This window comes from Coturnix japonica, chromosome 4, assembly GCF_054131305.1.
Source record: "Coturnix japonica strain WE chromosome 4, WE-NBRP24, whole genome shotgun sequence".
NCBI lineage: Eukaryota > Metazoa > Chordata > Aves > Galliformes > Phasianidae > Coturnix > Coturnix japonica.
The window spans coordinates 86,086,341-86,097,166 of NC_140666.1; the positions used below are offsets into that span (position 1 = coordinate 86,086,341).

Below are 10,826 nucleotides of genomic sequence, written 5' to 3' on the forward strand. Positions count from 1 at the left end.
TGTGAACACTGAGCATAAAAACAAGGACAGAGCTGCACCCTCAGTGCTTTTTGGGCTACGGTATTTTTGGGAATGGAGAGAGCTGCTCAGCTTTGAGCCCAGTGAAGCACAGCCAGGAATGCAGTTACTGGAGATAGGGGATCATAGGGTGGTGGGGGTCCCCAAGGGGTAATCCCCAGGGCTCAAGTAGCTATGTGGGAGCAGTTTTGCTTTCTTTTCCTCCCTTATTTTTAATGAGTTAGTTGCAGTATTTGGGGGGAGAGAAGGAGAATGAGAATGACAAGAGAATGAGTAATGCCCTATTCTGTGTAATGGCAGAGGAAAACGAAACGGGCTGAGTGGTGTGCAGGGCTCTGAGCTGCAGTGTGGTTTGTGGGGTGAAGCTGGGGCTCTGTTTGTCTCTGCAGGTGCAGACCTCCAGCTGCAGTTCAGCTGATGCAGCAGCAGGGCTTAGCCCCCGTCCATGCTGTGAGGGAGCAGGCTTTCACCCTCAGCTACACACCAGTGTGCAATGGGATGGTCCCCAGCTCTGAAATTCTGCTGCTGAAGTTTAAGAGAAAAAAAAAAAAAAAATGGATGTGAAATACTCATCGTGTAAATTGAGGGGCAACAAGTGTTACAGGTTTAGATGGTTTAGGGCCCAGGTGTGATGTCCTCCAGGCTCAGGGGTTAGCAGAGGGGTGCAGAAAGCAAGTGGGCCATGAGGGGAACCTCGAGGTATGAGTGGTCTGGGACAGGCGGCAGTGGCTGCTCCGGATCTCCCTCTTGAGGGCACTTGGTGCAAGCGGAGCTTCTTGAGATGGAGCGGTGACTAATCCAGCCCCCCCTGCAAAAACAAATAATGAGCAAAGCACCTGCTCCGCGGTTATCAGCGCCGGGGAGGATAAGAGAAGCCAAATAAATTGTCCTTGGGAAGATAGCAGTGGAGATGCTGCACCTGAGGGAGGGAAAGGCACCGAGGAAGCAAACAGGAGATACCATCCCCAAACAACGACCTGCCATGGCTATAAAGAGCCACCAGGTCCGAGACCCTGCCAGCACCTTGACCCTAAAGGTGCCGAATCCAGCGGAACTCTGCAGCATCCGTCTCCAGGTCCCCGGGACTCCCAGAGCAACCCGACAAGGATTGGTGAGATCTTATTATTGGGGTCCTCCTCTTTTTTCTCCTCTCTGCTTGCACCCCGGGGTGCCGGCAGGCTGCAGCGGCCGCCTGCTAGGCCGCGGTCCCCTGTCCCCCTCTGTCCCCTCATCCCCACTGTCCCCTTCTCTTGCTGCTGGGTTTGGTGTCCAGGGAGGTCGTGGGGCTTTTTGGAGGGTTGGTTTGTGGTTCTGTGTGGTCCCAGTGTTATGGTAGTTGTGTTGTGAGACGTGTCCATCTGTCAGCTCGTTACCCCAACTTTCACTATGATGTCTGATATCGTTAGCAACTGGAAGCTGGAGCAATTTGTGCTCCAGAAGTGTCTCCCTCCGATTTGGTCCCCTGGGGCCTTTCAGGGCCCTGAGGCATACCAGCAGTTGTGTCAGCAGTGGGAGAGCTGGTCTGAGGAGAACAAAAAGCCCAAACCCACTAACAAGTGCAAAAAGAGAGCGGCTTTGCAGGGTTTGCTTATGGTGGGCAGGGAGTTGTCCAGGTTGCTTAAGGAGGCTCTTGAGAGTGTGCAGACTTTGGAGCAAGCCAAGGGCGAGCTCAAGATGCAGGTGGATAACTTGCGGGCAGAGGTGCAGGGTCTGTGTGGGGACTCGCTGAGGAGCGCGGTGGAGATAACCCGGTTGGAGAACAAGCTGGGCTATGAGAAGCTGAAAACAGAGGAGTTAGAGAAGGAGGTGGGCAAATGGATTGGGGAGACGCATGATGCACAGAGCGCGGTGCGGGCTGTCCTGCAGGATGCCCAGCGGGATCGTGGCACCGGCCCCGATCACAAGGTGTGCCACGCCAAGATCCAGGAGCTGCAGGCGGAGCTGGGGGTGTCGCGGGGCATTGTGGCTGCCATCCAGGGCAAGAGGAGCCGGTTTGGGAATGGTGAGGGGGATGACTGTCTCGATCCGCACCCGCCCCACTATGACTATGAGGAAGATGTGTGGGGGGCCAATAGCCCCACCAGGCCATCCCCATACGCTCCCCTGAGGGAGGAGATATGTCAGCTGCAGGGCAATGAAGCAGAGGCTGCTAAAACTAAGAAAAGTCCCCCCGACGAGCCAGTCAGCCACACCCCACTGCAGGCCATCGATACCAACCGGGCCATGCTGTGGTTCAACCCTGAGCAGCTCAAGACGGTGGGAAAGATGCTGGGACCGCTGACCAAAGAGACGGCGGTCAATTGGCTGTCCAGGGCACAGAGGCTGCCCCGGTGCCAGAGCGGCAGCGCGGTCAGTGACCTGATAGACGTGGTGAGGAAGTGCATGAAACCCGATGATTTTGCGGCCCTGCCAGGGGATGTGCAGATGGGCAATGTCCAGGATATCGGGGACGTCCAGTCGGCTGTGCTAAAGGTGTTCTTCCCAGAGGTCAATCCCTTGGTGCTCTTCCACCAGGAGAAGCAAAACCCTGAAGAGCGGCCAGATGCCTATGTCAACCGTAAAAAGATGCTCTACCAGATGGCGGGGCTGCCCGGTTCCAAGGAGTCCCCCCTGGATTTTGACAGGCCTGAATTCAAGGAGCCACTGGTGGTGGGGCTGACCCCCCCTTTGAGGGTGATTGCGGGTGGGGATGCGGCGAGGAAGCCGCTGTCAGAGCTAGAGCAGATCCTGAACCAGAATTTTGAACTACAAAAGCAGGCGTTCCCAGGGTACATGTTGGGGGGGAAGAAAGGGAAACCCTCAGCCATGTCCTTCCAAAATGCAGGGATGAGAAAAATGCAAGGGGACAACCGCAAAGATCCCGATGGCAAGAACGGCTCGGGGAAGGAAAACCAGCCAGGGATGAGGTTTCAGAAGTCCAACCCTTGGCGGGCTGAGCTGAGGAAGCGCTTGATCAAATATGAGAAGCAGGAGGACATTGATGGCTTGCCAGATGCTGAGCTGTTTAGAAAGCTGGCGCTGCACGAGGCCAAGAAGCACAGCAGCTCCAACCCCATCGACCCGGGGTCTAAGGCTCAGCAATAGGGCTGCCAGGCACCCGCATCGCCCCTTTTTGTGGCACCGATTAAGACCGATTTGTGGGGGCGCCTGATAGTTGATATAACTATTGGAGGAGGGGTGCTTGGACAAGTGATGTTAATTGATACTGGTGCCTCTTATTCAATTCTGAATATGATCCCTGGTGAAACTGGGCTCTTCCAAACACATGAAATTATTGAAGTAACTGAACCAAACGGCCAAAAATCCTCAGTGCCATTCACAGAGCCCATATCCTTTGAAATTGGAACTGCCAAGGGGTCTGAAAAATTTGGGAAAATGGAAATGAAGGGAAAGCCAGGGATTTTGGCCGTCTCCACCCTTACAAAGATGGGGGTGGTAGTGGACCTGGCAAACCAAACACTGTTACGTTGCCCCCAAAGTGATGTGCCCGTCATCCCGGCAAGCCACAGAGTCATGTCAATCAAAGCTCCTGAGCTCCTGATCCACCCCGAATGGGAGCCCCGAGTGAAACGGGTAACAGAGCAGTTCCCACTGGTCTGGGCAAGGGACAAGCTGGACTGTGGGCGAATCGATGCTGTAGTTGTGATAAAAGGGCCAGATCCCCCTCCTCAGCAGCAGCCCCAGTACCCAGTTGAGGCTGAGGAGGGCTTATGGGATACAGTCAAAACCCTGATGGACCAGGGGGTGCTGGTGGAGCAGCAGAGCACCAGCAATGCTATGGTTTGGCCCCTGAGAAAAGCTGACAGGAAAACTTGGAGGCTGACGCTCAACTACAGCGCCCTCAACCAGGTCACCCCACTGAAGGCATCCACAGTGACCAAATACCCTGATGTCATGGAAGCCATCTTCCAGGGATCACAGTGGTTTTCAGTGCTCAACCTGACCAGCGCGTCCTTGGCCATCCCCCTGCACCCTGAGTCCTGGCACAAATTCGCCTTCACTATCCAGGGACGGCAGTTCACCTTTACCAGGCTCCCCCCAGGCTTTCACAGCACCCCTGCCATCTGCCACACACATGTGTTGAAGATGTGGGAGAAGCTCCGCCGCAAAGAGAGCGTGTTGTCCTGTGCTGGTGACATCATCATCCACACTCGGACCAAGGAGGAGAACTTGGAGGTGCTGGGGGAGGTGCTGGAGGCCATCCAGAAGACAGGGTTCAGGGTCAGCCCAACAAAGGCCCAGCTGTGCTGGAAGGAGGTGTCGTATTTGGGGGTCACCCTAGGGGAGGAAGGACGTTCTTTGGAGAAGCAGAGGGTTGAGTTGATACAGAAATTGTCAGCGCCGGCTGATGTTACCACCTTAAGGTCCTTTATGGCTCTCGTGAAGTTCACCCGAGAGTTCATTGAGGGGTTTGCAGAGAAGGCCGCCCCACTATGCAAGCTCCTCAGAAAAGATGCTTTGTGGGAGTGGGGTCCAGAGCAGGATGAGGCAGTTAAAACCCTAAAGGAGAGCGTGGTCCGAGCCCCCATGCTGGTGTGGCCCTGTAGGGACAGACCCTATGTGCTGCAGCTGGCCTGTGTGGGGTCAGGGCTGCGGGCCACCCTAAGCCAACATCATGGTGCCCTCCTCCAGCCTGTTGCCTACGCCTCGCGGCTCCTGACGCCAACAGAGCAGCAGTTCACTGCATACGAGAAGGAGGCTTTGGCTTTGATCTGGGCCCTGCAGCACTGGGAGTATTTGGTGGGGTCTGCCCCAGTGCTGCTAAGGACATCCCGCGCCCCAGTGAGGTACCTCTTGTCAGGGAAGGGAGGGAGCAGACCCCTGCGCAGCCCCAGGATGGCCAACTGGGTGCTGGCACTGCCCAACAAGAACCCCCCTGGGCAGGCTCAAGAGCCCCCACCCAGCACCTATGGGGTGGTCATCAGCAGTGAGAGGGACGGGGAGGGGGTGGGGGAGCCAAAGCGACAGCGGGCACCCCTGTTTGAGAGCAGCATTAGCTTGGGGGATGCCAAGGACAGAGGCTATGTGGTGTGGTTTGTAGATGGCTCCAACTATCATGAGAATGGGGTGCCCTACACAGGCTATGCTGCCATCAACCGATGCACCGGGGAGGTGATCAAAGGGAAGTGCCTGCCGCACTCCATCCAGGCCGCCGAGCTGGTGGCTGTGACAGTGGCCCTTGAGAACACCCCAGCAGACCAGCCACTGGCCATATTCTCAGACTCGGGCTGGGTGGTGAGGGTGGCACTGGAGTGGCTGCCACTCTGGAGGGAGAGGGACATGCAGTCAGCTGATGGCAAGCCTGTCACCTATGCCAAAAAGCTGCAGTACCTCGCCAAGCTGGCAGAACAGAGGGCACACCCAGCCCAGATAATTAAGGTCAGGGCCCACAAGAAGGGAACAGAGGAGGCTAAGTGGAACAAAGAGGCGGATGTCAAAGCCAAACAAGGAGCTAAGGAAGGGCAGATGTGGAAGGCCAGTAGGCCCTCAGAGAATGGCCCCTTGTTGGTGGCTGCAGGCAGGAGCTGGGAGAACGTGGACTTGCTGGGCTTGCAGGCACAAGACCCAGGTGTCCGGGAGCTGGCACAGGGCAAGGAGTACAAAGGGTGCAAGGTCTGGAAGGATGTCTCGGGTCTGGTCCTGGCACGGAGAGAGGGGGCAGATTTCCCAGTCTGGGTGGTGCCGGAACTTGTCCGGACAGAGCTGGTGGCTCTGGCTCATGAGCAGGGGCATTTGGGAATAGATAAGACCTTGTCAAGGCTACAGGGTGCTGGTTGGTGGCCTGAGATGAGAGAAGATGTAGAGAGGTATGTCAACAACTGCCTCACCTGTGCAGCCAACAATCCCGATGCAAAAACAGCAAAAGCCCTCCTGGGCCACCAGAGGATTTCTGGGCCGTGGAGCAAGCTGCAGATGGAGTTTATTGGTCCTTTGCCCCAGACGGCCCAAGGGAACAAGTACTGCCTGGTGATCAGTGATAACTTCACCAAGTGGGTGGAAGCATTTCCAGCTCGAAATAACACAGCTAACACAACTGCCAAGATCCTGGTAGAGCACGTCTTCTCACGGTGGGGCATCCCAAAGGAAGTCGACTCAGACCACGGACAACGCTTTGTCGGAGAGGTCTCGAAAGGTGTGTGCCAGGTGCTGGGCATTAAGCAAAAACTTCACATCATGGGGCATTTTCATAAGCCTGGCTTGATGGAGGGGCCCAACCAAACACTGAAGATGGCACTGAAGAAGATCATAAACCAACAAAGGAAGGACTGGGATCAGAAACTCCCACTTGTCCTCCTGGCATTACGGGGAGCTGTGGCATCTCACGTACCTTCTCCCCCAAAAATGGCTCCAGCAAGAGACCCAAAGATGCTGGAGCACTGGTATCAGACAGGGGCACCACCGGATGAGCTGCAGCCCCGTGTGCTGACAGACAGGTGGGTTCAGGACATGCTGAGAACGGTGTCAGATACATACCACCAACTCGCCTCAGTGCAGGAGGCCAACATCCACAAGATGGATAAGCAGCTAGGAGTGCTGCTGCGCCCCATGGAGTGGAACACAGGGGACCTGGTAACATACCGAGGGGTTAGAGAGAAAAACCAGGAGATGGAACCCCAGTGGATGGGACCGGTTAGGGTTGTGAACAAGGCCAGCTCCTCCGTGTACCAGGTAGAAATCAGAAAGGGGGCGAAAAGACAGGAAAAATGGTTCCATTCTTCACAGTTAAAAGCATGGAAGGGAAATTAACGGGGCTGGAGAGCCCGCTTTGCTTATGTTTTGCAGATGAAGGAAAATGGAAGGTGATTGTGACCGGCGGGAAAGGCGAACTTCGTGGCATCACCATCCCTATGTGTGCTGCAGGGAAAATGCTTTCAAATTTGTGGTTGCAGGATTTGCTTTGATTTCTGGTATGTCTATAGCGCTGAGTGTGCAACATGCCCAGCCAACCCACCAGCACCTCCAAGAAAAAGCCAGTTCCAACTTAGACATGCACCCCAACAAAAGGTCCACAGCCCACAGAATCACAGAATCACAGAATCACAGAATGACCTGGGTTGGAAGGGACCTCAAGGATCATGTAGTACCAACCCCCCTGCCCAGCAGGGCCAGGCGGTATGTAAAAATTGACACAGATTGGCCTTGGTCTCAAGCTCGTGTAAAATATACAGGTAGTATGGGATTAAATTCAAACAGAGGCTTAAATTTGTCAACAGTAGTTATGCATGGGACTGAAGTGTATTTGGAAAATGAGTGGAGCTGGGACAGCACAAGCAGGCTTCCACAATTGCTGGGGAAGGTGGGGCAAGAAATTAAAGTAGGATGCAGGGTAATTAATGGTTCCACTCATCAGCAGGTAACTCAAATCTCCGTAACTGAGATAAAAACCAGGAAGAGTCAGAAAAAAACCTGTGCCCTGGAAAAATTGGACTGTTGGTACAACTTTACATTAGTCCAGCCGGTCTTTGTGGTCTGTCTCTGGGCCCAAAACAGCTTGGGGCTGTCGTTTAAATTCAAGATTGTCACCGTGATGCATTCACTTGCTGCCCTTAAGGTCCTGAGGTGCCACTTTTTGGCCTGGCGTGCGGCCCAATATGCTGAAGTGGGGAACCAAGTAAAATTAGAAATTAGGTACTCTCAAGAAAGTGTAACTGATGCAAAGCAAATTAATGGCACCACTGTGACTCTCACTGCTCCTAATGGCCGTAAGTGGGTTGTGTCCGTAAATTGCCTTCCCCAGAGCAAAACGTTTAGTAGATCTGAATTAAACTCAGAGACATCATGGTACAGCCAGGATTATGGATACTGTTCACGTCCACTGAAAAACCTCCGGGTGTGGTGTCAAGGAAAGTTGAGTGTAGAAATGTCCCCTGAGCTTGGAGGAAAGTGGTCAATAAGCGGCCCCGAAGGATTTCAAAAAGAGTTTCCCATCATTGCTGTCTTGCGTCCCTTTGTTTCCAAAATAGGCCCATACGTAGTCAAGCAAAATCACATCCAAGAGCTGCTGACCAGCCCTGTGCGATCACTGAAGAAGGTGGTGCTGTCCCTGTCCACTGCCAACATTTCATCCATCAGACCGCACTGTGCTCCCTTCCTGTCCACCCTCTACACCGGCTGGCTGGCTTGGCTTCACAGCCGCTCCATGCAGGAGACCCGTGCCAGGAGAGACCTCCTGGCCACAGCCCTGGGTGGGGGAAGTGCTGGGCTGGGAGTGCTCAACACCATGAACGTTGAGGTGTTGGCCAACAAGTTGGAGGCTGTCACCTCAGGTGTGCAGGGCCTCCTCACCCCCCTGAATTCATCCCTGGCCAGCCTGGGGATGGGGCAGTGGCTTGTGTCTGAGGTGCTGCCTACCTGGGAACAAGTAAGTGAGAAAGACCACCAGGTGCTGTTGCAAGCGCTGGGAATCGAGCAAAATAATGTCTCCCTTGCTCTCAGTTGCATCCAGGCCCAGATGTGGGTGCAGAGCGTCGTTGCAGGGATCCTGAGGGATGGCGACAATGGCATCCTCCCCACCGAGATCCGAAAGATCGTGTGGGACGCAGCCACGGAGAAGGAGCGGCAGCTCCAAGCCTGGTGGAGGCTGGTGAACTTCACCCACGACCAGGCCCTCAACTCAGTCATCGCACACGTCCTCACCGTGGTGGATGCCCGCATCGAAAAGGTCTACCCCATCGTGGCCCTGGGGATTAACACAAACGGGTCTGTGGTTTATCCCCTGGACCACCGGATGTGGGCGAGAGTATCAGAGAGAAAATGGCAATCTGTAGATTTGGAAGCCTGCATTTTGGAACGGGGGTTGGGATTCATATGCGAAGATGATGCCCTTAAGGCGAGCGATGTTTGCTTTGATACCAGCGAGGGGGTGTGCCATTTTGAGATCAATCCTCGCAGCAATAACAAAACCGTGTTAGTTTACGTAGGGAAAGGGTGTGTGTGCTTTAGAACAGCGTGTAAATACGTGCAAATTAATGACATCTACAATCAGACCGTATTCAATGATTCAAATATGTGTGCTTGCAATGTAGCGATTATTAGAGGCTGTGATTTTGTGTATAAGCCACCAGTTTTTACTAGCCAATTGCTAATCAGAAACTATAGCCTGTATCGTAGTATAACCCCGACCCCAATAGGTATGGATTTGTCATTAGTAAAGGAAATGTTAGAGCATGCAAATTTACAACAGCTATTAGAAAACGCTAAGGCAGAAGCCAAGAAGATCTTAATAACTGTACATCATGATGGTAACGTTATAAAGCAGGTAGTGGAACGGATTAAGAGCGCGGGAGAGCACCACTGGTGGGAAATTTTCTTTGGCTGGTCCCCAACAGCGACCGGCATCTTCAACGCGCTCCTGCATCCTGTTGTAATCATACTGCTAATGCAAATCTGTGTGTGCTTTGCCATGGTTGCTACTTGTTACTGGATAAGGAAGGTGAGGCTCTGCATTGAGAGCCAGGTGAAGGGACTGGAGATAGCCAAGCGCCTCCTACCATAGTCAAGGGCAAGACTGGGTTGGCCTCTGTGTTTGCCACCAAGAAGAACCTTTAGCTCCGCTGTTGGCTGCAACCCAGTAGGCGTTGAGCGGTGGGGACACAAGCCATACCAGACCTTGATGTGAGAGGGTTACCTCTGCTGTTACAAGAGAGCCATCCAGGAGCAGAGGGCAGGCCGTGCAGCCTGCAGGTGGTGTGAACCACAGTATGGTTGAGGTTGGAAGGGGCCTCTTGAGGTACATGGCCCAATCTGCCTGTTCAGAGCAAGGCTACCTAGAGCAGATTATCTAGAACTGTGTCCAGCTGGATTTTGACTGTAGAGACTCCACAACTTCTCTGGGCAACCTGTTCCAGTACTTGATTACCTACTCAGTAAGAAAGTAACTTCTCTCTGAATATCTCACTCCCAAATGTTAATGACAAAAGCTGCTTTTGTGTGGTTTAAGACTCCTTAAGCAGAGGAGATTACGGACAGTGCTTCTGGAAGGATACAGAAGGGAATGTAACACCTGAGTGTGGAAAAGCAGACACTGAAGATGGCAGAGGTATTATCAGCCTCAGAGACTTGGAAAGCTGATAAAGGAGCAGAACAAAGGATCGTGTGATCACCTTGGACTTAAAGGAGCTGAATCCACATGGACTTTTGCAGCAGCCTTCTCTGGGTTCCCAAGACTCCCAAGACGCCTGGCCAACGGATTGGTGAGATCTTGGAGCCTGGACATCACCGCTTTGCTTTGCTTAGTTGTGCGTGTAACCAATAAAATCTATCTGTTAGAGGATAGACTGTCTATTGCATCATTTCCTGCTCACAACTCGCCCACATTTATAGCTTTAGGTATCCTGTAGAAGAGAGATTCTGGTAAAAAGAAAAGATGTGCTCTTTTTCTCCTTTTTCCAGGCCAAACTCACTTCCTTGCTATTTGTCTTCAGACTACCCACTGAAACACAGGGAATTCTGCCTTGAGGAGCAGGGCTCTGACCTGACACGACAGCCCACATACACACACAGTCTCCTCTTTATTCTGCCTCTCCCATCCTACAGCCTTTATCTCTAAAATGGAAAGGAGCCTTAAAATGTATCCATGGATGTGGCACCAGCATCCTTTGCAGCTGCAGAAAGCTGCTGCCCTCCGCATCGATCCAAGGCACAGTTTTCATACCTCCACCCACTGGTGAAACTTACACAAGGTGGAGTAATAAAGAACTAAATCACGGCACAATCAAAATGATTTCATTGCTGCAGCTGCTCTCAGTAGCTTGAGTAGTGGGCAGGAATCAGAGCTACCTGAAAACAATCTTAGAACTGAGGATGAA

At 53.2% G+C, this 10,826-nt stretch overlaps 3 protein-coding genes across 3 annotated transcripts; all 3 read left to right on the forward strand.

Annotated features, from left to right (window-relative positions):
• The first annotated feature begins 754 nt into the window (after positions 1 to 754).
• Positions 755 to 3,485, forward strand: LOC107314049 (uncharacterized). Its single transcript, XM_015862920.3, has one exon. It carries the CDS (start codon positions 1,405 to 1,407, stop codon positions 3,100 to 3,102), a length of 1,698 nt encoding a protein of 565 aa, XP_015718406.1. The 5' UTR covers positions 755 to 1,404; the 3' UTR covers positions 3,103 to 3,485.
• LOC146761174 (protein NYNRIN-like) lies at positions 3,250 to 6,765 on the forward strand. The gene has a single exon (XM_085547748.1). It carries the CDS (start codon positions 3,250 to 3,252, stop codon positions 6,763 to 6,765), a length of 3,516 nt encoding a protein of 1,171 aa, XP_085403874.1.
• Positions 6,766 to 6,811: 46 nt separating this feature from the next.
• On the forward strand, positions 6,812 to 10,293 carry LOC107314051 (uncharacterized). Its single transcript, XM_015862921.2, has one exon. The coding sequence runs from the start codon at positions 6,812 to 6,814 to the stop codon at positions 9,512 to 9,514; it is 2,703 nt and encodes a 900-aa protein (XP_015718407.2). The 3' UTR covers positions 9,515 to 10,293.
• Positions 10,294 to 10,826: the final 533 nt, after the last annotated feature.